The sequence below is a fragment of the Nicotiana tomentosiformis genome, chromosome 1 (assembly GCF_000390325.3).
Source record: "Nicotiana tomentosiformis chromosome 1, ASM39032v3, whole genome shotgun sequence".
Lineage (NCBI taxonomy): Eukaryota > Viridiplantae > Streptophyta > Magnoliopsida > Solanales > Solanaceae > Nicotiana > Nicotiana tomentosiformis.
In genome coordinates, this window is record NC_090812.1 from 129,409,278 (window position 1) to 129,434,098 (window position 24,821).

The following is a 24,821-nucleotide window of genomic DNA, read 5'->3' on the forward strand; positions in this document are numbered from 1 at the left end:
GTTACAAAAGTGGATTCTTGTTTTTATTTCAGGATGCTAAGAAGGGTGTACTGTTTATTGACTTTCCTCCAGTTCTCCAGCTTCAGTTAAAGCGGTTTGAATATGATTTCATGCGAGATACAATGGTTAAGGTTAGTACTTGCAAGTTTGTTGGCTTCTGATTCCTATTCTTTCTAGATGACTTTATACTTTTACTTTTTTCTATTGCCAGTTTGGTTAGGCTCATGGTGGTTTCGTATTTTCCCTACAGGGAATGGTGTCATTTCTTATTTTTTGCTTCAAGCATTTATAGTATGCTTCTTCAGGGACCGCACTTGGCTTGCTAATGAGAAAATGTAGAAAGAGAAAGCATTAAAAAATCAGAAATTACAAAGTAAGAAAATCAAGGTGGACATGCGTCAGTCACAAAGGGTTTTTCTTGGGTTCATTATCTGTCAGAAGTCCAGAACCACAGTATTTACTTTTTCAATGTGATGTTTCCCTTTTCTCCCATCTGTGAGGTCCTATATTTGGAGGTCAGGGGGGCGGGGGTATTTTCGATGATAGAGTTTCTTATTTTTAGGACTACAGTTAGCTAATGTGGGTGCTGTTCTGTCTATGTTCATATATCTTTTCTACCAGTGAAAGGATATCACTGGAACTTTTACTATGAATATCTGTTATATGATGTCTTTCTAACTATCAAAAAATGTAATATGTAAGGTAATTTCACTATTACTCCTTGTTATATAATGTGTCGATTGACCCCTAATAGTTCTTGTGATTGACTATTACCTTTATGAAGCAACAACCCAGATGACACCTCTTACTAGTATGCAACTAATAATTTGCCATTTCTGTTTGAACTTCGGAAACTGAGAACTTTAGTTTTCACTGTTAAACATCATTCACTGTGAAATGTCCTATATTATGTGGATTCTTAATGTGCCTCGACATACCTGTGTTAGGTGGCTGCAACAAAGTATGGATACTTCATTCATATCCTTCAAAATAAAACATGCTTAAAATTGATTTATCTATGTCAGATACTTGTCCTCACTCTTTCTACATTTATTCCCATACTGGAGTCCATGTAATGCAGGAAATATCTTGCGTCTGAAACGTTGCTTAAGTATTCCCCTAATATAAATGAAAGAGTATTTAGTCTTGTAATTATGGTGTCCAGGTTCTATCTATGGCACCTTGATAATGTTTCCTTCTATGGCACACAGATAAATGACCGCTACGAATTTCCTCTGGAACTTGACCTTGATAGGGAGAATGGCAAATATTTATCTCCCGATGCAGACAGGAGTGTTCGAAACCTCTATACACTTCATAGGTAAACTTAACTCTCTCTCTCTCTCTCTCTCTAAGTTTACTCTCTCTTCCCATTGCATGTACACCCCAACAATGACTAACACGCAATGACAAATAAACAGTGTTCCCTTTGATTTTTTTACTTTTTGTGCATAACATAGTTGCTGCAAACATACCTGCAGTTTGATGTCTGAATTATTTGTGCTTTTAACCAAATAGGTATCATCTAAACATGCTTTTGGCTATAAAGCATTCATTATTTTAATAAATTACTCTATCCCATCTTGGTTGACACTATTCAATGTCCCACGAAGTTTAATATAATGATTTGACTTGTCTAATAGTGGGAGAAATTATTAAAAGTAATGGATTAAATGTTGGTTTTATTTTTGATATCGATGGTGTCTGAGCCAACTTGCATGCACCTACCTTGCTATCTCCCACTAGCACAAGTGCCGGGCAACTTTGCCCACCAAGGTTTAGGCAGATAAGAAGAAATCACTTAGTGTATTAATCTCTATTGGGATTTGAACCTTGGTCTCAAAGATTTGCACCCACTTCATTAATCACTCAAAGTTGTATGAAATTATACTATTAGTGAAATGGTGTCTAATGTTTTGGAACGTTTGGAAATGGAAATGTATCATATAAAATTGGATAAAGGGAGTATATGTTAATCTAGTAGTGTCTCAACCATACTGCTAGTTTTATGTTTAAGACATAACGATAAATGGTATCTCATTGTTCTGAGAGGTCGGATCTGCATTTGGTTTTGTATTATTTGGATTCGGTCTTCTTGGTTTTGTTAAATGTAATCTAATCCAAATTGAACTGGCTTAGTTCTGTTTTTCTCTTTATGGTTCGGTTTCTTATATTTCTCTCTTTACGGTTTGGTTTTTCTGCTTTTTTTGGGATTTAGAAAGTACAACTTTTCTATTTTTAAGTGCTATCATTATTAATGCTTATTTAGCTATGAGATTGAGTAAAATAATGTATAGCTCAAATTTTGAGCATACCACATCGATGTACTGAATGGATTTAGTAACTACAAACTAGATGGGGTCATAAACTTATTGTAATTTAAATGCTTTCTGGAAAAAGAGAAAATTTCATGAAACAACAAAATGTGGATTGTCTTAAGGAGTTTTTTGATGGAAGAGAGATACTTAAACAAATATTTTATCAAGCAAACTAATAAAATTTTATCTTATATTTTGAAAACCGCCCTTTTAATTTTCACTATGACCAAGAAACATAGGAAAATAAAACCATCAGGAAATCACTATGACCAAGAAATAATGGAAAATGAAACCACCATCCAGATGCTTAAGTTAAGCATTCCATATTTCACACTATCAAAAATGACAAACTATAGCAAACAAATAAAGAAAGATAGAATCTTAGTACTTAATACAAAATTACAAATAAATTAAGTAAGTATTATTTGAATATACATTTATATTAGTTTTTCTCTAAGTTCCATACTTCCGAGCCAACCATTAAGTAGCTCACAATTGCAGAAGTAAGGAAATGAGAAAAACAAAAAAAGACTGGAACTCAGAAAAAAATGTTCAGGTTTAAGCAAATTTATTAATCCTAACTCTGTAAGCATAAGATATTTAAATTCGATAGTTAGATAGTAGGTAAGTACTCTGTTTTTTTTCAGTTTTTATTTTGAGAAATCCGAAGCTATATGGAAAACCAAAAATCTTAATTTTATTAATCCAAACCACACCCAAAAACCATAATATTCTTTTTGGTCTGGTTTATCGGTTTAATCCAAATTAGTGCACACTCCTGTTGAGAGGTTTGGCTAACTCCTTAATAGATTGTTTATCACAATTTTGTTAAATGGATGTGGATGCTTCTCATATTCTGATGTTTTAGACATAATCTGTTGATAGATGCCAGGTACTCAAAATGTTGTTCTTTTCTCTTTAATGAAATGAGATAAACTACAGTTTCTAGCCACCATATTTTGTGCTTATGGACTTACCTAGATGAATCCGACCTTGGTTAGTATATGATAATGTTATGGTGGCATTAGTTTTATTTTTAGGCTAACTGCGCTTTCTGGCTCTTTTCTCTGTCTCAGTGTTTTGGTTCATAGTGGTGGGGTGCATGGTGGACATTATTATGCTTTCATCAGGCCGACGTTATCAGATCAATGGTATGCTTTCCTTCGTCTCTGTTTATATTTCTTTTAATCCCCCACTTAGACTCGCTGACAGGCACATAACCCCGTGACACGACTTTGCACATGCATTCAGAAATCATTGATGTATGTAATATTATATACTAAAAGAATGTTGAGCTCTAGGAGAATCCAAAAATACCTTCGTCACCTCTATTTCTAAGATTCTGTTGTTGTAACAGCTCACTTTCGTCTAGTTTAGTATGATTACAAGACACACCTCCTCTCCTGTTCATAGAAACTCAAACTGACACCATTTTACTAAAAAGGACCATTGATGGTTGCTAGAATATCAGAACGACAATTATATCCTTCCTTGATTACTTGTATTTGTTTTCTCCTTCTCCTTCTGTAGTGCAACCTTCACTTTTTTCTTCCAAATTCCTAACAAAATTGTATACTTAAATCTCTTTTTTTGTATTTCTCTCGTTGAAGAGCAAACACTTTTTAGCACTTCTCTCGAGTCAGAAATAAATAATTTTATATTCTGAATTCTATCTAAGGAAGACAGTCTGGAATTAGTTAAATTATACAGCAAGTAGAGAAATATTTCTTTATCATGATGTCTTGCTTCTGTTAGCTGGGTGGAAAGGCATTTTGAGAATTTTAAATTGGTATTTTCAGCACGTGTTCCTGTATATTATTACTTAATAAGAATATAATTGGAAACTATTTTTAAAGATAAATTAGGATTTTACACGGAATAATAACAAATTAAAGTTAAGGCTAATGTTATACCAAGAAGAATGATATTGATCAAGTGGGAGAAGGGAAGTTTTGGCAATATGTCATTAATTTCAACTGAAATCATATTTTCTTGGTCGACCTTTTACCAAGAAACAAGTGTAGTGGAGGTCTTTATAATGGAAGTTTTAAAAAATGGATGCTGCCGTGATATTTTAACATAAGATTTTGGCGGCTTAATATTCATAAACTAGAGGAGAGGTAGCCGTAAGGTAAAAAAGAGCTGAGTTGGTTTGGGTGGGGTGATGAGAAGAGGGGCTGCATCTACATGTATAGCTTTGTTGTGGGGTCAGATATCATGAAGAGACTGTTACTAGGTAGTTCTTATATGTGAAAAGGCACGCTTTTGTGGGTAAGACAATTAAGTCAATGTCATTTGAGTTTTCAGTAGACAGCTATATTTAGCCAATGCTGGTAAACTCTGTTCAATCTGATCTGTTGTTCTATGATAGGTACAAGTTTGATGATGAACGGGTGACAAAAGAAGACATGAAGAGGGCTTTAGAGGAACAGTATGGTGGTGAGGAGGAGGTATGTCTCAATGATTCTATAACTTTGTGTTTCTGTGTCCATACTTTGGTTTGGATTCACTTTTGCTTTTGTGCAACAGTTGCCACAGACAAATCCAGGTTTCAATAACGCTCCCTTTAAGTTTACAAAATACTCAAATGCTTACATGCTGGTTTACATACGTGAGAGCGACAAGGATAAAATAATATGTGATGTGGATGAGAAGGACATTGCAGAACATCTGAGAGTAAGTTTTAAGTTTTGCCTGGTCTAGAAATATATTGTCTACACCGTTTACTTGGTTTACATATATATAAATGCCTTTTTGATCATCTTAGATAAGGTTAAAGAAAGAACAAGAAGAGAAAGAGGACAAGAGAAGATACAAAGCGCAGGCCCATCTTTATACAATTATCAAGGTCATTTTGAGAAGTTAAATTTCTCATTAAAAATTGATCTGTCTCCTACGAAATGTTGTGTTGAATCCACTCGTGTTTGTAGGTTGCACGCGATGAGGATCTTAAGGAACAGATTGGAAGGGAGATATATTTTGATCTTGTGGATCATGACAAAGTTCATAGCTTTCGGATTCAGAAACAGATGCCTTTTAACCTTTTCAAGGTACTGATTACTTTCTGTTTGTCATTGCTAACTCAGGTGAAATGAAGCATTAGTAGTGTTTTGGAGAGCGAGAAGCGGAAAAAAGCGAGGAGGCCTCGCTTCACCGAAGCGAGAAGCGTGAAGCGAAGCGCGCGCTTTTTTTTCATGTGAAGCGCAATTTATACATAAATAAAAAAATATTAAATTGGCAAAGATAAATGACCAAGAACTCAATAAAAATAACATATTAAGCAAATGTTTCAATTCTTAAATTAAGAAGTAAATAATAGATACTAAAACTAGGTAGTCACTAATCCTCAAAAGTCATAACATATTAAGCAAATGCAAAACCAAATCACAAAAGGAGCAACATCCTATTCTTCAACAACCAAAAAAAACACCAGAATTGCTAAAACAGGGCAGAACAGGGAACAACAGAAAAACAGAGCAGAAGCATAGTGAACAGCAGAAATTAAAAAAAAAAATAGAGCACTTGCTTTTAATAGAAAACAGGGCAGAACAAAGAACTGAAAAAATTAGAAAAGAGAAGAGAAAGAGAAGAAAAGAGGAGAGGAGTCGAACAGTGAACAGCCGAAAGTTAAAAAAAAGACAGCTGAATCCTAAAATAGAAAACAAGGCAGGATAGAAAAGAAGAACTGAAAAAAATAGAAAGGAAGAAGAGAAAGAGAAGAAGGGAAAAGATGAGAGGAGTCGAACAGTAGCAGAGAAAATCAGAAGAGGAAGAGAAGAGAAGAAAGAGAAGGAGAAGGAGAAGGAGAAGAAGAGAAACTTACCTGAGAGGAGACAAGAACTCGAAGGCTTGCAGCAGTTGAGAGAAGAAGAGAGTCGTCGCAGTAGAGAAGCAGATGTTTTGGAAGAAATGTCTCAAGTGTATTTGCAATTTTTTTTTTTAAAACCCTACGCAGCCGCTAGATCTCGCTTAAGCGAGCTTTTCTTTCTTTTTTCCATCGCCTCGCTTCTCGCTTTTTTGCCTGAAGCGTGCGCTTATTTACAGATGCTGCGCTTCAGGGCAGAAAAGCGTAGACCCCTCGCCTCGCCTCGCTTCTGTGCTTTAAGCGAGAAGCGCTCGCTTTTAATAACACTGAGCATTACATCCAGTGATTGACCTGGACCTCATCTATACCTTTTCTGCAAACATAAATGAAACAAGGATATATTTTCTTCATGATGTGTGAATTTCTTCATGATGTATCCTTCATGATGTGTGAATTTCTTCATTCTTCCAACTGACGGGAGATTTAAAGCGGTTGTAATGATAGAAATATGAGAGTTGAAAATTTAGTTTCAGTAAATTGGAACATATGTTTCTTTAAACCATTAGATTTCCATAAGCATAATTTGCTTAACCTAATTAATGAAGCTTGCATCAATGAAGCATTTCTCCTCCTCCTAGTTTCTGCTGGCTTAGGAAAACTGTACTAATTTCTCCTTCTGAACGCCTTACTCTTATTATGTTACTTTTGGCCATTTGTATTACTATTATATCTGTAAATATCTTATGTATGTTAAATTTTTGTTCCACTTCCCTTGAAATACGGATACCTAACCAAACTATTGGTTGTTGCAGGAGGAAGTTGCAAAGGAATTGGGTATACCTGTTCCATTTCAGCGTTTCTGGATTTGGGCAAAGCGGCAAAATCACACTTATCGGCCTAATCGTCCGTTGAGTCCACAGGAGGAACTACAAACAGTAAGTTCTAGTTTTAATACCATGTTAAGACAATGGAGCCAGCATTGGGTAAACTGGGGATGCAAATAGGTCTGGTTCTGATACCATGTTAATACAATGGAACTTGGATCTAACTCAATCCCAAATGTTAGCTCATGAGGCAAGGGTTGTCCAACACCATATAAGAAGACAACAACTTCCCTCAAACAATATTTGACACTCTAACATGCTCAGTGGAAATGCTTGTGTGATTTGTCACTTGGTGTCAGTTGTATGTTAGTATCTGCTGGTGAGAGTATAAGAGATTCATTTGGTTGCCCCGATGTTAAATTGACTACCTCCGGCAAGGCAATAAATTTTTTGGTCCTTTTTTGAGTTGGTGTGTTGTAAGGGAAATACATGTAATGATGTTGTATTGCCTTCTTGGTAAAGTAAATTTAATTAAAACAGAGATCTCTAGCGACCTATTTTGAGTTATGTTAGAGTTTGCATTGATGTCGAAGCTTAAACTTTCCATCGAAGTGCTTCAGTTTTTTTGGTTGATAAGCTCGCTGTAAAGTTGCTTCATCTCGGAATTGACCTTGTGATTTGAGGGAAATAGATCTCGTGTAGGAAAAAACTTATTAAAGCTGTTAGGGTTAGTTTAGAAAGTAAGGTTTAGAACAACTCCGGAAAGCTTATTCTGCTTCATTTTAGTGATTTTTTTTTTTGAAAAGGTAAAGATTTATGAAATGAGTACCAAGATGGTAGCAGAAAGAAATACAAACTGATGGGAATATCCATGCAGTTAATTATAGCATTTTCTTATTAACTCCATAAAGTCCATGTAATGATCAATACCGTCTACCATACTACTATTACACCAAGGAAATAGATTATGCAAACACTTAATTTTTATTCTAAAGATGTGATATTTCTGCCCATCAAAGCAAGCGCTATTTCACTCTAGCCAAATAGTCCAGAATATGCACAGAGGTATGGTTCTTCTGATGCTGCCAACTATTCATAGGGCCTGACATCCAAGAAATCCCACATATATTGAAAAAAAGCTCCCAGCACTGTCTAGCATATCTACAATGCAAAAGAAGGTGATTAGTAGTCTCCCGTTCTTCTTCAGACAAATAGCATCTGCTACAAAGAACAAAGCCACTCTTCTGAAGATTATTTTGGGTAAGACAAGCTTCCCAAGCAGCAGTCCAACCAAAACACGCAGCCTTTACAGGAGCTTTATTCCTTCAAATCACTTTCCAAGGCCAATTAAGTTCCCAGTGACTTGCATTTTTCCTTAGCAAATTATAACAGCTTTTGACCGAGAACTTTCTGTCATTACTAGCATTCCATATTAATGAATCCTTCTTACTAAGATCAGTGTGGGTAGAACTCAACTGAAGGAGCAACTGACAGAAGTTTTCTATCTCCCAGTCATTCAAATTCCTTCTGAAGTTTATCCGCCAGCCAGAATCTGAATAGAAATCAGCCATCGCTCCATCCCTATTATTGCAGCAGTTAAATAAAACAGGGAATTTATTTCTCAAACATTCCTCACCATTCCATAAATCAATCCAAAATTTAATCTTTCTTCCATTGCCCACCTCCAGGCTAGTAAACTACTTGAACTCCTCCCATAGTTTGCAAACCTCTTTCCAGATTCCCCTCTAGTATACATGCTACTGAAAGGGGGATTCCATCCTTGTCGACTACTATAAATAGATTCAATTATTTTAACCCAATCTGCTTCTTCATCCCTATGAAATCTCCACAACCACTTGAACATCGTACTTTTATTATGAAGTCTCAAGTTCCTGACCCCTAGACCCCCCCCCCCTCCCCCTTGATCACTGAGAACTGTCTGCCATTTGATTAAGTGAATCTTTTTATTTTCATTATTTCCATCCCATAGAAACTTATTCCTCGTGGAGTTCAACTTCTTTTCAATTGCAGTAGGCATAGGAAATAAAGACATTAAGTAGCAAGGCTTCCCATCCACAATATATTTATCAGAGTTAGTCTGCCTCCTAATGATAGATACTGCTTCTTCCATGGAGTCATTTTCTTAGCATGTGTATCCAAAATCCCTTGCCCAATACTTTGGTCATTTCTTCTCACACCGAGGGGGAATCTTAGATAAACTGTAGGGAGTTTATCCATCTGTCACCCTAGAATATTTTCTAGTTCTTCTATATTGTCATCAGCATTAAAGCTATAAATATTGCTCTTCCCCAGATTAATTTTCAACCCAGAAACTGCTTCAAAAGTCAGTAAAATTCCTCTGAGATATAAACATTGTTCCTTCCTCCATCCATAAAAAGGAAGGGGTTCACTAAACCAATATTTACTGGATTGTGCTTTCTTCCCTGCGGTGACGAAGAAAAATGTTTTGAGTCTCTTTCTCGTAGAGCTGCACTAGCATTTTCATGCATGTCACTTCGGTAGAATGAGAAATATTAAACGAAATAATAGGCAGGGGTAGATCTAGTGGAGGAGCTATGTTTTCATCTGAGCCCAATAGCTTTGGCCTAGATACCATATATATGTTAAAAGACCTACTAAATAAGTACAAATAATAGACTTTGAACCCAATAAATTAGATTGGATGTAGTGGAATTTCGAATATAAACTGAAAGTTCAAATCCTGGATCCGCTTATGATATTAGGAAATCGAAATTGTGGAAGAATTGTTAGGGCGGCTCTTTGATGTTAATATTCAATTTTCTGCAAAGTTCTCTAAGGTTATTCTATTTGTTTTATATCCTTGTGCAAATAATTTTTTTCGATAACTGTGGTGTTCGGGCAGCTTGCGTGCACCTCGACTAATTCCACGGGATTCCTGCTACCTTCCACTAGCAACAGGTACCAAGTAACTCTATCCACCAAGGGTTGGACATATGAGAATTAATCACCTAGTGTTTTTGACTCCGCTTGGATTTGACCAGGTTCTCAGCCCACTTCATTGACCACTAGGCCAGTATCATCAAAAGCGGAAAGCGCAAAAAAGCTATAATGTCTATTGGAGCGTTAAGCGCAAAACGCAAATAAAGCGTGGGCTTTAATGATGATAGACACAAATGTGTAGTCCAAAACTAATATCTATAAGCATGAATACCAAATATAAGAAAAATTATTATAAAGTGAAATCAATTGTTTAATGTCGCCTCTTCAGGATTACTCTCATTGGCAAGGAAAAGTATACCTTAGAGCCTTGATGACAACATTGAAGCGTCCCCTAAGCGAGGCGAAGCGCTTAACATGTTTTGAGCCTCGCTTCATAAGCGCGCCTTTGATAACACTGCACTAGGCCACACCCTTGGGTGCATCCTTGTCCAACTAATCATGAAGTAGTTATTGGAATACTATTTTCTGCAGGCTTGCCCATTCAGCTTTCTTGAGTTATTTAAGGATGTACTTTCATAACTCCTTGGCGTAACTATAATCCAATACTCTCAACTAGTTGAGAATTTATTGGAGGTGTGAGCGTTGTTTTCCCAATATATGTTTTAGACTAACTAGTAATATGTATTGATCCTTTACAAAAGTTTGATCCTCCCGCAGTGGTTTCATAGCTAGTTTTGGTTACTTATTTTCTTCTAACAACCTAATCAAAATCTTTGAAAAGTAAATTGCACCGGGCAGTCCTAAACATGCGAACTGTACATTATAATCAGAGTATCAAGTGAGTCTGATTATGTTGTTAGTCAGAATACAGGAATGCTTGCTAATTCTGTCTGATACTTTTAATTCGAAGGATTTTCTTTAATGTCAATCACTTGCTTCCTCTATTTCTAATTAATCAATTCCATTATATTGTTAAACAGTGACTAAGATTTTTGTTTGACTAAACTTGTGGATTTAAAAGCTAAATGAGTAGTATCACTTTCAATTTCAAATTTTATCTTTTAATACTCTTAGTGTCTTACTTTCCTTTTTAGTCTATATTTGGTAACTCTCTATTTCAATATTCTACATGACTTGTTTAAGACCACAAGAATTAAAGGGCATTTTGGTACATTACACACCTTTAGTTTAGACCACAAGATTCAAAAGTCTCCTTTATTTTCTTGAACTTCGTGCCTAATCAAACTAAGACACTTAAATTGAATCGGAGGGAGTAGAAAATATTTCAAAAACTTTATGGTTTGGAGGTAATATATTTTTGACTATCTGACTAGTCACTAGGTCAAACAAAGCAGACACAATGAGAATGGTAGGTACTAGGTAATAAAATATTTTTCAAGTATATAATTAAGTTTTTTAATAGTATAATTCTATGAAATACAGAGTTTATCTTGATCATGTAAATTAATGCTTATTCATATTTCTGATGATCTTTAAATTGTCTGGATCATGCAAATAATATTTTCACTTGTGTTGTGTAGAACGAATTTCAGTATATCCTTGTTTATCACCTAGTGATTCTTACTTTATACAAACATATCGATAATTGCATTGTTGAACTATATTCTTGTTAATGGTTCTATTTTCCTTACCAATTGTTTGCTTAATTGTTCTTCAATGCTTTTATGACAACCCTCACCATTTGCCTTGTTGAGCTTGATGCTCCAGTGCATTAAGAATTTGCCTTTACCTTTTCATTAATCTGTGAATATTATCATATAAGAGAACCGTTTGCACGTGCAGGTTGGGCAGTTAAGAGAAGTTTCTAACAAAACCAACACTGCGGAACTGAAGTTATTTTTGGAAGTGAACCATGGGCTGGTATCTGCTTAGATATCCTAAAGATTATATTTCCAATTGCTTAGTTTTAGTTCTCGCTGTTGACAGGTATTTTTTGAGTCTGCTATTTCTGACGACGTACATGGAAAAATATCAGGATCTGCTTCCTATTCCTCTACTTGAAAAAAGTAAAGATGATATACTCCTTTTCTTCAAACTTTATGATCCTGAGAAAGAAGAACTACGGTAAGTGTGTTTTTATTAGAGAATACATGCTACATATTTTCTTGTGGAGGTTTAGCAGCTCAGTTTCTTTTCAAATTTGGAATTCCAGTTATATTGGTAGGCTGTTTGTGAAGAGTTCCAGTAAGGCAACTGATATACTTGGAAAGCTGAATGAATTGGCTGGATTTTCTCCCGACCAAGAAATTGAGCTTTTTGAGGTGTGTTAATGCTGCCTTCTTTCTGTTATTGATGTCATGATGATTACATATCTAATGTTATTGATCCACTACAGGAAATAAAATTTGAACCTTCTGTCATGTGTGAACGCCTAGACAAGAAGGCTTCTTTTCGATTTAGCCAGGTTTTTGCTCATCCTGTCCCCCCCCCCCCCCCCCATACACACACACTCTAATGCTAATTGTTTATCTTTCGTTGTTCAGATTAGCTTTACTGACTTTCCTATTTCTGACAGATTGAAGATGGAGACATTATTTGCTTTCAGAAGAAACCTTCTCCTGAAGTTGAAGAACAAGTCCGATACCCGGATGTTTCTTCATTTTTGGAATATGTGAAAAATCGCCAGGTGAATCGCAACTTTCGATTATGGCTCCCGTTCTCGCGACTGTACCTTTCTATTTTAGTTGGATATATCTTCTTCCATTTATGCTTTGGTTACGGGTGCCTGTGTGTTGAGGAGGGGAATACTAATGTTCAACGCTAATTTTCTCTGGATGCCTGTGTATGGTGCAGCAGGTTCTTTATAGTGTCTCCATTGTGGACATCAATTTTGATTGCTTATATTTGAAAAAAATTGATTACAGATTGTCCATTTTAGAGCTCTGGAGAAACCAAAGGAAGTTGATTTCTGTCTGGAGTTGTGAGTATATTTGATGTTTTCATGGCTTGCCGGCAGTAGTACAAAGCACTTGCTTCTAATGATTCATCCATCTTTCATGAATTTCAGAGCAAAAAGCAACACATATGATGAAGTAGTGGACAAAGTAGCTCAGCGTCTTGGAGTGGATGATCCTTCAAAAATTAGGCTGACTCCTCATAACTGCTACTCACAGCAACCAAAGCCCAACCCCATTAAGTATCGGTCTGTCGATCATCTGGTTGACATGCTTATCCACTACAATCAGGTTCGTAGACATGGATTGACTTCAATAGGGAAGTGTATAGGTGCTTTTTGTATGCTTTAATTAACATGACAAAGTAGCACAGTATTTTGTTTCAATGATGCATGTGGCTATGGACTAACTCTGTTCAGATTTTCTTTTCTTGTTCTTTCTGATTTGTTATTTTTATTTACAGATCTCTGATATTCTGTATTATGAAGTTCTGGACATCCCTCTGCCAGAGCTGCAATGTCTGAAGACACTCAAGGTCGCCTTTCATCATTCCACAAAGGATGAGGTGCGTCTGAGATGATCAAGTTTGTTCTTTCTTCTTTAATTAGTGCTTTCTCTAATTGAGTTTTACATTGCTTTCAGATTGAAATTCTGAACATAAGATTGCCTAAGCAGAGTACTGTGGGTGATGTGCTTAATGAAATCAAATCAAAGGTAAGTACCGGGGTTTTACTATCTTGAATTCTGCATTGAATATATGAAAGGGATTAGCAGTTTCCTCAGTTAAAAAAAAATATTTCACAGAAGAGTGCCATCCCTTGGTAAAATCTTGTTGTCAGGTGGGAGGGTTTGTATCTGTCACCAATTACATTTCAGAAGATAATAGACATTTGTTGGCTACTTGTCTCGCTGTGTCCATGTTTTAGATCTTGGAAATCGTGTTCCAAATGTGTGATATAATAGGACGTTTTAATTTGTTTTCCCCCATGTTCTTTCAACTCATTGGTTGGGGTATGTTTTTCTTAATCACCCTCCTGGTTTACCCATAACTTAGGAGTTTAAAGCTGGATTCTTTATCCATGCACTTAGTCAATGGGGAGATACGATGACAGGTCCCAGGAAACCTTGCTTTTCTGATTTTCCTTTTTCAGCCAGATCAGGGGTAAGTTATTTTTTATTTTAGAAGTTATAGAGAAGTGCATAAAAGACGAGGAGCGTAGAGTGCTGATGGAGGAGGCATAGATTAGGCGGAGGTGGCAGTCATACTTCCATAAACTCTTGAATGATGGGAAGTTAGGCGCATAAGTGTGGGGGAAGTCAAGGGGGCGATGCGTAAGATGAGCAGGGGTAGAGCGACCAGGCCAGATGAGAACCCGGTAGAATTCTGGAAGAGCGCGGTAAGGCAGGCTTGAAATGACTCTCTAGGTTCAACGTCATTTTTAGGACAAAGAGGATGCCTGAAGAATGGAGGTGGAGTACTACAAGAACAAGGGTGATATCCAGAATTGCAATAACTATAGGGGTATTAAGCTGCTAAGTCATACGATGGAAGTTGTGAGAGAGTGGTGAAAGGGCCGTGAGGAGGAGTGTGTCTATTTTCGAGAACCAATTCGGTTTCATGCCGGGTCGTTCGACTACGAAAGCCATTCACTTGGTGAGGAGACTGATGGAGCAGTATAGGACAATGAAGAAGGACTTGCATATGGTGTTCATTGACCTAGAGAAAGCATACGACAAAGTCCCGAGATAGGTTCTATGGAGGTGTTTAGAGGCTAAAGGTGTGCCTATAGCCTACATTAGAGTGATTAAGGACATGTATAATGGAGCTAAGATACGGGTGAGGACAGCGGGAGAAGACTCAGAACATTTCCTGGGTGTGATGGAGTTGCATCAGGGATCAACCCTTGCTCGTTTTTGTTTTGTTTGGCGATGGACGCATTAACGCGGCACATTCAAGGGGAGGTGTTGTGGTGTATGTTATTTGCGGATGATATAGTTCTGATTGACGAGACAAGAGGAGGTGTTGACGACAGACTGGAGTTTCGGAGACAGACTCTTAAGTCTAAAGGTTTCAAGCTGAGCAGGACCAAGACGAAATATTTGGAGTGCAAGTTCAGCGAAGTTACCCAGGAAGCGGACATGGGTATGAGGCTTGATACACAAGTCATCCCCAGGAGAGACAGTTTCAAGTACCTTGGATCTATAATACAAGGTAACGGGGAGATTGATGAGGATATCACGCACCGTATCGAAGCAGGATGGATGAAGTGGAGGCTCGCTTCTGGTGTCTTGCAGGACCAAGACGAAGTATTTGGAGTGCAAGTTCAGCGAAGTTACCTAGGAAGCGGACATGGGTATGAGGCTTGATACACAAGTCATCCCCAGGAGAGACAGTTTCAATTACCTTGGATCAGTGTTATTAAAAGCGAGCGCTTCTCGCTTAAAGCGCAGAGGCGAGGCGAGGGGTCTACGTTTTTCTGCCCTGAAGCGCAACATCTGTAAATAAGCACACGCTTCAGGCAAAAAAGCGAGAAGCGAGGCGATGGAAAAAAGAAAGAAATGCTCGCTTAAGCGAGATCCAGCGGTTGCCTAGGGTTTAAAAAAAATAAATTGCAAATACACTTGAGACATTTCTTCCAACACATCTGCTTCTCTACTGCGACGACTCTCTTCTTCTCTCAACTGCTGCAAGCCTTCGAGTTCTTGTCTCCTCTCAGGTAAGTTTCTCTTCTTCTCCTTCTCCTTCTCCTTCTCTTTCTTCTCTTCTCTTCCTCTTCTGATTTTCTTTGCTACTGTTCGACTCCTCTCATCTTTTCCCTTCTTCTCTTTCTCTTCTTCCTTTCTATTTTTTTCAGTTCTTCTTTTCTATCCTGCCTTGTTTTCTATTTTAGGGTTCAGCTCTGTCTTTTTTTTAACTTTCGGCTGTTCACTGTTCGACTCCTCTCCTCTTTTCTTCTCTTTCTCTTCTCTTTTCTAATTTTTTCAGTTCTTTGTTCTGCCCTGTTTTCTATTAAAAGCGAGTGCTCTATTTTTTTTTTAAATTTCTGCTGTTCACTATGCTTCTGCTCTGTTTTTCTGTTGTTCCCTGTTCTGCCCTGTTTAAGCAATTCTGGTGTTTTTTTTGGTTGTTGAAGAATAGGATGTTGCTCCTTTTGTGATTTGGTTTTGCATTTGCTTAATATGTTATGACTTTTGAGGATTAGTGACTACCTAGTTTTAGTATCTATTATTTACTTCTTAATTTAAGAATTGAAACATTTGCTTAATATGTTATTTTTATTGAGTTCTTGGTCATTTATCTTTGCTTATTTAATATTTTTTTATTTATGTATAAATTGCGCTTCACATGAAAAAAGCGCGCGCTTCGCTTCACGTTTCTCGCTTCGGTGAAGCGAGGCCTCCTCGCTTTTTTCCGCTTCTCGCTCTCCAAAACACTGCCTTGGATCTATAATACAAGGTAACGGGGAGATTGATGAGGATATCACGCACCGTATCGGAGCAGGATGGATGAAGTGGAGGCTCGCTTCTGGTGTCTTGTGTGATAAGAATGTGCCGCTGAAACTTAAAGGTAAGTTCTACAAGGTAGTAGTTAGACTGACTATGTTGTATGGAGCAGAGTGTTGGCCTGTCAAGAACTCTCATGTTCAGAAGATGACAGTAGTTGAGATGAGGATGTTAAGGTGGATGTGTGGGCATACCAGGTTAGATAAGATTAGGAATGAAGTTATTCGGGATAAGGTGGGATTGGCCCCAGTGGAGGATAAGATGCGGGAGGCGAGATTGAGATGGTTCGGGTATGTTAAGAGGAGAAGTATAGAAGCCCCAATTAGAAGGTGTGAGAGGTTAGTCCTGGTGGGTATCAGGAGGGGTAGAGGTAGGCCTAAGAAGTCTTGGGGATAGGTGATTAGGCGGGACATAGCGTAACTGGAGCTGACTGAGGACATGGCCCTAGATAGGAGGGTATGGAGGTCGAAAATTAGGGTAGAAGGTTAGTAGGTTTTCGCGCGTTTCTCTTTGTCTTACTCGGTTCGCTAGCGTTAGTGTTAATATGATATCCTTTTATTAATAGATTGCTATTACTACCTAGAGTTTAACTGCTTTTTTGTCTTCGGTCTTTTTTATCTTCTTGTTGTTGTTCCTACTTGTTGCCATTACTTTTCTTTTTATCCTTTTTCCAGCCGTGGGTCTATCTGAAACCACCTCTCTTCTTCCAGGGTAGGGATAAGGCTGTGTACATCTTACCCTCTCCAGACCCCACTTGTGAAAAATCACTGGATTTTTTGTTGTTGTTGTTATTGTAATAGTTATAGAGAAGACACTACGATTAAGAAGAGGAATATTTTTAAGAAATAGTTACTTTTTGTGATGTTGCCCCAGGGCTTTGGTTCAATGGCCAAGGCAGTAGAGCACGGGGTGTGTGGTAGTCGCACATCACGAGGTAAAAACCTGGCTGTTGCTTTAAGTATGGTATTTTAGGTGGAGAAGGGTAGAGGAATGGTATTTTAGGTGGAGAAGGGTAGAGGAGGGATACCCATTATCTCAGAGTCTTGATGCTGAAACGAGGATTTCTCTGTGGTAAAAGAAATTATTGTCCGTAATATTGAGAATCTTTGAAACTGACAGTATCAGCATGTAATCCTTTTTGATTCTGCTGCAAATGCTCTTCCAAGGTTGTTGGATACCCGTTTAATCAGAATAATCCTATTATTAAATTCTGATCAGTAATCAGGTAGTCGATTATCATTTTTGGTTTTCCGTATTAATAATACTCATTTTTGCTATGTGGTAATTCCTGTAACATGGAATAACAATATTGCCTGCATAAGAGTATGTGTTAATAACAAAAGATGTCTCAATATTATTACTTGTTTAGTTCCATCTGTTGTTATGTCTTATTTGTTTGCAGTATTGATTCAAATTATTATAAGATGTTTAAATACAATTTTAATCTTTACTAGATGAATAATATTGATTTTATTTATCTCATATTTTAGCATATCTTACCTTAAAATTGCTGAAAATGTTTTATATTTGAGATAATTAACATTAATGATAGTAAATTTTGTATTTATTCTTAAATTATATTTAGCTAATAATTTTTAATCAATTTTACAAGAGTACCTTAGCAAAAAGGATCACTTTTAGAAGAGTAATGTTTTAGTTATATTTATTTAATCATTTATACTATGATTTAGTATCCCCTCATCTTAAAGTTCGTCCTATGGTGGTCTTTATTTGAGATGATTAAAAGATAGGTAATTAAAATATATTTTGATTTTTAATTATGTTAGACAATTTTTCAATCAGAATAACTGAAATATTAATTTGATAAAGTATGTAAGCAGGTCAAGAGTATTATTGGAGAACCTTTTTTTTTTTTTATCTTACTTAAAAATAAAACATGATTTTTGACTATACACCGTGTATCCAAATTTTATTATGATTAACCAACAATAATCCAGTGATTTATTTGTTAATCGGAGTATAACCTGTCTGGGAACAAGATGACTCCTTAATCTATTCAGGTTATTTTTAAACCGCATTTAGAAAGTACAGTCTTGTCTATCTCCTATTCTTTTCAAGATTTTACAGTGTTCAATTTTTTTTCCTCTCGATGAGTTGTTCAAATATATATCTATCCTACACAAGACTATTGTCTGCTTTGATTCCCCTTCTTTCTCAGTTTGATTGGGGGATATTTCTTCTGAACGGTCTACTTGACCTTCTCTTTGAGTGGGATTGGCTCTGCTCAAATTACTTTTGAGAATGAAGATTACAAACTATAGTTTAGTCATAAAACTGCAAATGTTTGCATTCATCTGTTAGACCACTGGAAAAAGCGATAATTTTAGGGGGAGAGAGTATTCTGATTATCTTGTTTAGCAACCATTGCTTGATCAATGTTCAGTCTAATCTAGAGATGGTCTCTTGTTGGTTATTTGGTCGAGAGGACATCTCTACCTCCTCCTTTTGCAGGAGTTCTACCTGCCCAGTGTTGTGAAGAGCGTGAAGCGAGGAAAAGCGACAAGCCCCTTTTTGCTTAAAGCGAGAAGCGAAGCGCTCGCTTTTTTGAAGTGAAGCGGAATTTTAAAAAAAAAATATTAAAATAAATACTGCATAGACAACACATGTAACTGTAAGCAAATGTTCAATACTTCAATGTAAAAACTAAAGTGTAGCATCAATTAAAGCACAAAATGAGCATCCTATTCTTCTACAAGATTGTCAAATTCTTATATTCCACTATCATTATTATATTGCTCGTCATCTTGTTCAACTTCTTCTTCTTCATCAACTACGAAAAAGGGCAGTATAACTGAAACGAAAAAATGGGCAGCATTTCAGCATTTTTATCACTGAAACAGCGCAAGAAAATGAAGAAGAAGAAGAGGAGACGAATGAGAAGGAAGAACTGAAGGGGAAAAAAATATTTCGCCAGCATTTCGCTGCTATTTGGACACTGAAACAGTGAAAGAAAAAGGAGGAGGTTGAGGAGAAATCACATACCCGGGACCAAACTTGATGATCTTGAAGTTGAAAAGTATAGAAAACTTGAACCCTAGGTTGCCTCTGTTGCTGCTGGCTCGATGGTAAGAGAAGCGCCGGATGCTTCGCCTCGCTTAGCTTCTCGCTTTAAGCGACGAAGCGCTCGCTTTTTACAACACTGTACCTGCCTATGGACTTAGTTCCCATCTAGAAACGAAAGTGGAAAAGAATCATTCAGAAATTTACTTATAGTATGAGATTAAATCTATCATCCATCCATTTTATGCATGCAATTGGTTAGGGGCAATTCTGACATCTAGTTATTGCATGTGAAATAATTACTAACTGTTGCTGCTGAAACAGGTTGACTTGTCTCGTCAAGATGCAGAACTTAGATTACTTGAAGTCTTCTATCACAAGATCTATAAGGTTAGGATTCTGGGACAAGTACAATCCTTCTGTATTAATTCTACTTTATGCTTAAATTTTAGTTCTGCACGTTTAATAGCATAGGTGATCTTTCAAAGAATGTTTAAACTTTAATCTTTGTGTGTGTCTGCGCATCTCATCCTTGCTATTGTTGATGTGCAGATCTTTCCACTCACTGAAAAAATTGAGAATATAAATGACCAGTACTGGACATTGCGGGCAGAGGAGGTGAGTTCTCTTGGTTTTATATGCTTGCTTTTCTCTCTCCCTCGTATCCTCGTCTGTTTTTTCTTAAAAAAGAAGAAAAAACCTCCTTAAAATGGCGGGAGTTTTGGAAAGTTATGCAGAGAAATTAAGTTTCTCCCTCCCTCCAACTCCACAAGCCCCCAAACTTTCAATATAGGGAATCTAGGACCCATCCTATAACTCAATTCAGTGCTTTCCCCCATGTCAGCTTTAATTGTTGAACGTGCGTTCACAAAAGTAAAGTAGTTCGGAAATTAACTTTTTATGTTGTAATTTTTCTCATACACCCACCTTTATTGCAATTGAGAGCTTCTGGGGCATATAATGATGATACTGTTCAGCACTTATAATCGTTCTTTACTTGCTAACCATAGCGTTGTTTGTTACTAGATACCAGAAGAAGAGAAAAATCTTGGTCCCCATGATCGTTTAATTCATGTTTACCATTTCACGAAAGAGACTCCACAGAATCAAATGGTATTTTACTTTTCGTCTATGTTTACTGTCTTTTTGTCCCTTTTTGTCCCTTTTGTCTTTTTGTTTTTTTGAGCCGAGGGTCTTTCGGAAACAGCCTCTCTACTCCTTCGGGGTAGGGGTAAGGTCTGCGTACACACTACTCTCCCCAGACCCCATTAGTGGGATTTTACTGGGTTGTTGTTGTTGTTGTTGTTGTTGTCTATGTTTACTGTATCAATACTGAATTCTGCTGCATTAGCAATAGATATTACTAATTGGATTGGTTTTCAACAGCAAGTGCAGAATTTCGGGGAACCTTTCTTTCTGGTTATCCATGAAGGTGAAACGTTAGCTGAGATTAAAGTGCGCATTCAAAAGAAATTGCAGGTTCCAGATGAGGAGTTCTCTAAGGTACATTGCTCAGGCAGCAAAATGTTTTGCAGTCAAGTATACATGCTTGACACCCATGCTTCGTGCTTCTAGCCGTTGCTGTTAACTGTTAAGAGTCTTATGACTGACTGTGTGCTCTTTTTGTGACTAGTGGAAGTTTGCATTTTTGTCATTGGGGCGCCCAGATTACCTTCAGGACTCTGACATTGTATCCAGTCGTTTCCAGGTTAAAGTTCATTTTTGGTTTCCTTCTTCCCCTAGAAATTGATCGCAAGTTTTTACGGGTTCAATTAGGTTTCTGTTTTCATTGTTTCTTCTTCCTGCCCAAACCGAAAATGCTTAAATATTCCCGCGTGCAGAGAAGAGATGTTTATGGTGCTTGGGAACAGTATCTTGGGTTGGAGCATGCAGATAATACACCTAAGAGAGCTTACTCAGTTAGCCAGGTAAACTTTCTATTACTTAAAGCTGACTTGTGATCTCTAATAACTGGAGAGCACTTCTATGTCAGCAGTATAAATGGCACCTAAGTAACTGATTAGGAGACGGACAATAAAAAACCAAAAAATAAATAAATAAAAAAACAACAAACTCATGTGCCTTAGATTTAGCCTTCGCTAAAGAGAGGTAAATCTTTAACTCGAGAAAAATGCGTTCGTTGTATGGGAACTTCGTTGTTGGTATCTCATAAAAATATTTCTGCAGATGTTGAGTCTAACAGGCACCTATGCTTGGCAAAAGTCAAAATCAGTTCATTCAGAAACTCCCCGTCCCAACATTTTTTCTTAGATGAGTAACTCCCCATCCCAACTTTTTCATCCTAATTACATGAATAAGAGTAAATAATGCAAAAAGATGAATGACAATGTGTGACATGCTTCCATCTTTGATGGAAAATGAGGAACCAAAAGAAAACCAGTAGTTATTCACTTATAATGCAAAATCCAGAAGTGAAAAAAAGCCAAAATGTTGAATTGCAACATAATCTGCTACTCGTGTTTTTTTTCTTTTCCTTTTTAACATTTTAACAAGTTACTCTCTTTTCTAGAATGAAACTAGTTTCTTTTCCCCTGGATTTCGTGGAGATTTAGGTATAGAGATTAAATACATATTTGTACTAGACCTAGATTGCGGAATATTTGAATACTAGTAGGAATATGAAAGGTGAATAGTTTATGAAACAATATGGTGACATTAAAATGGAAGTGCTCATGTATGCATGTTCAAGCTTTTCGGAGAGGAATTTTGTCATATAGAGAAAGGGTTTTAGTGATCAGGGCCTATTTAGGTTTACTATGAGATAAGAATTCAGTTGACAGCAGGGGCGGATCTATGTATGCGGTTGGGGGTGACACGCCACCCGGTCGCTCGGATAAAATCTTATATATATGCTAGTATATTCCTAAAAAATCCTACATAGACAACGAGTGGCACCCCTGGTCACAAAATGACTGTAGGTGCCACGGCTGAAGTGCTAAAATTCCATATGCAAGACTCAAGATCGACTCTTTGGATTATGATGGTCCTAGTTGTTCCTTTGTTACCTTTCCTTTCTTTTCTTTATGCTCCTTTTCTTAATTTCTTTTCTTTTCTTCATCTTTGTTTTCACTTTTTTTTGTACAATGCCATTTTTATTATTAAAATAGCACGGGCTAGTCAGTTTTCGGATTGATCATTCAAAAATAGCCGGCGTTTGCCAAGTCATTGAAAAATAGCCACTATTTTACTGCAACAGAAACCAATCCAGCATAATATACTGGAGTTCGGTGCACATGTGTATGAACTTCCAGTATATTATGCTGGACCGGTATACTTTGATGGCTCCAGTATAATATACTGGAGTTCCAGTAAATTATGCTGGAGTATTTTCCGGATTTTGAACAGTGTTTTCGTTCAGATTTATCTTTACATGAAAAGTGGCTAAATTTCGATGACTTTTAAAACTGTGACTATTTTTGAATGACCACTTGTAAATCTGGCTATTTTTGAATTTCTCCCATTTTTATTGCTTATTTAAATTGTGCTTCCTTGGTTTTTTTCTCGATCTTCAATTTTTATTTAGCTCTAATTTTAATCATTCTCTTTTTATCCATCTGATGTTATTTTATTAATTTCAGAAAATATTTAGAGTGATGCATCAAAGACATAATATTAACCAGCTACATGTAGATTGAAGGGGCGTATCCCATATTCATTTATGCATAAAAGATCTTAATTAATTCAAAATGGATCGAAACGAACCGAATTAATCTAAAGCGGATCGAGTTGACTGAATGTACATCCTAATTCAATCTCCTTCACTAGTGGTCGATTTGCATTAATATTGTGGCACCCGTAGCTATCATATTCGGAATCCGCCTCTGTTTGACAGCCTTCATCAAGTATTAGACAAGGATTCAGTGTGTGTAATCTCCAAAAAGAAAAAAAGAAAAAGTATTCATGTTTAATCTTCAATTATAATTGCAGAACCGACACACCTTTGAAAAGCCTGTCAAGATATACAACTGAAAGGTCTTGTAATTCACTGCCCGTGCAATGGAGCTAGCGAATGACCCTCTCATTATAGAAGGGACACATAAAAGTTTTGAGATCTGTGGAAGGCAGAGAAGTGGCATCAAGTTCATTCAGTTACATAAAGGGTACTTGCCGCCGCTGTTTTCTCAAGGTGATTTCTTCAGTTTAGGCTATTATTCTTCCTTTGATTTGGTTGGGGAAGCGAATGTTGTACTCGCTCCTTTCTTTGTGGTTAGGATGTGGCTTTAGTTATCGTCGTCAATCTTCAGAGTTATTGCTCTATTCAGGGCTGCCCCCCCCCCCCCCCTTCAAATCTTTTTTCTTTTTCACGTCTTTTGCATTATTTCTCCTGCATAGAAGATTTTGAAGGGAATGTATAGTTGATAGTCCGGCACATTCTAGATTTGTGATATCTGTTAATCCTTTTCTCCCGTCCCCTCTTCCAGCTGTATGTAATATTGTGTCAATTGGCAATGGGTTGTAAAATTTTGTCTTTTTATAGTAGTAATATATAGTTAAATATTTGTTTCTTGGTTTCCTTTGTTTTGTTCGTCTCTGTTTTGTCATCTTTGAAAGCACGAGTGCCTCTTTGTCCGTAAGTTGCATAAAGACGTTTGTATGCTGCAGCTGACTTGGTGAATGATGCTCTTTTCTAACATGTATTTCTTTTATCTTTTTTCTTTCTTTTTTGGAGCGCCGTTAATCCAGAATTGGGATTTACCCAAAAAAAAAGAAGGAACAATCCATAATTAGGAGATTTTCAATGCATCTCTGAGGCAAATATTATGACAATTGGTCATGATGACCTGTTTAAATAGTCAACTATGACTGGTTGCATGACTTGTGATTTTCTTTTAGATATAGATGGTTCAAAATAATGGCAACTTGTTGCTTGATTGTTACAGCTGAAGTAGCTGTGTTGAGTAAATTGCTGTTGCGGCAAACTACTTTTTCACTCTTCGGTAATATACATTCCTATAGACTTCTCCAAGAGTTAGGTTTCAGAAGAAAAAAAGAGAGTCAATTTGAGGGTGGAGTAAATATACCTGGAAGATGTACTATTTTCTTTATCCTCTCTTCTTCAAGTCCACTCAAAATACTGCTGTAGACGTCAGGAAAATGAGATGCGGTTAATTTCAGGGTAACTTTCATCTTCGATAAAGGTATTTCTGACCTAAGCCGCACCCTTATTGATGGGATTGGACTTGACAAGGCGGACCCAAAATTTGAGCATAACGGGAGAAAGAGGGGAAAAAAAAAAAAAAAAACGAGAGCAAAATGCAAAATGCTGATGTTGGGTCTGTCTTGGTCTTGGGTCAGCAATTCACGGAAAGTAGCTTATTCTCCGTGCTAAACCATCCAGCTTTCATGTTTAAGGGACAATCAAATTATATAATGGGATATATATATATATATATATATATATATATACATATATATATATATATATGGTATTTGTCGAGGCAAACAGGTTCCGGTGACCCCTCTGCCACCAACGTAGATCCACCGCTGGGGC

At 36.9% G+C, this 24,821-nt stretch overlaps 1 protein-coding gene and 1 long non-coding RNA gene across 2 annotated transcripts in view; one reads left to right on the forward strand and one right to left on the reverse strand.

Annotated features, from left to right (window-relative positions):
* Positions 1 to 23,843, forward strand: part of LOC104090514 (ubiquitin C-terminal hydrolase 12-like) — a 36,781-nt gene extending 12,938 nt beyond the window's left edge. Inside the window, exons 9-32 of the mRNA XM_009595619.4 lie at positions 33 to 131; positions 1,212 to 1,321; positions 3,395 to 3,469; positions 4,690 to 4,768; positions 4,848 to 4,994; positions 5,086 to 5,166; positions 5,249 to 5,368; positions 6,936 to 7,058; positions 11,673 to 11,750; positions 11,866 to 11,954; positions 12,043 to 12,151; positions 12,226 to 12,294; positions 12,406 to 12,516; positions 12,755 to 12,810; positions 12,898 to 13,075; positions 13,248 to 13,349; positions 13,427 to 13,498; positions 19,634 to 19,699; positions 19,862 to 19,927; positions 20,336 to 20,422; positions 20,696 to 20,812; positions 20,943 to 21,017; positions 21,151 to 21,237; positions 23,258 to 23,843. Of these exons, the coding sequence (XP_009593914.1) occupies positions 33 to 131; positions 1,212 to 1,321; positions 3,395 to 3,469; positions 4,690 to 4,768; positions 4,848 to 4,994; positions 5,086 to 5,166; positions 5,249 to 5,368; positions 6,936 to 7,058; positions 11,673 to 11,750; positions 11,866 to 11,954; positions 12,043 to 12,151; positions 12,226 to 12,294; positions 12,406 to 12,516; positions 12,755 to 12,810; positions 12,898 to 13,075; positions 13,248 to 13,349; positions 13,427 to 13,498; positions 19,634 to 19,699; positions 19,862 to 19,927; positions 20,336 to 20,422; positions 20,696 to 20,812; positions 20,943 to 21,017; positions 21,151 to 21,237; positions 23,258 to 23,299 (2,238 nt within the window). The 3' untranslated portion in view covers positions 23,300 to 23,843. The remainder of the gene's footprint in view (positions 1 to 32; positions 132 to 1,211; positions 1,322 to 3,394; positions 3,470 to 4,689; positions 4,769 to 4,847; positions 4,995 to 5,085; positions 5,167 to 5,248; positions 5,369 to 6,935; positions 7,059 to 11,672; positions 11,751 to 11,865; positions 11,955 to 12,042; positions 12,152 to 12,225; positions 12,295 to 12,405; positions 12,517 to 12,754; positions 12,811 to 12,897; positions 13,076 to 13,247; positions 13,350 to 13,426; positions 13,499 to 19,633; positions 19,700 to 19,861; positions 19,928 to 20,335; positions 20,423 to 20,695; positions 20,813 to 20,942; positions 21,018 to 21,150; positions 21,238 to 23,257) is intronic.
* LOC138903462 (uncharacterized) lies at positions 18,894 to 23,176 on the reverse strand. The gene is made up of 3 exons (XR_011412545.1): positions 23,033 to 23,176; positions 19,292 to 19,477; positions 18,894 to 19,100 (listed from the first exon to the last, which is right to left on the reverse strand). It is a non-coding gene; the product is annotated as an uncharacterized lncRNA (long non-coding RNA).
* Positions 23,844 to 24,821: the final 978 nt, after the last annotated feature.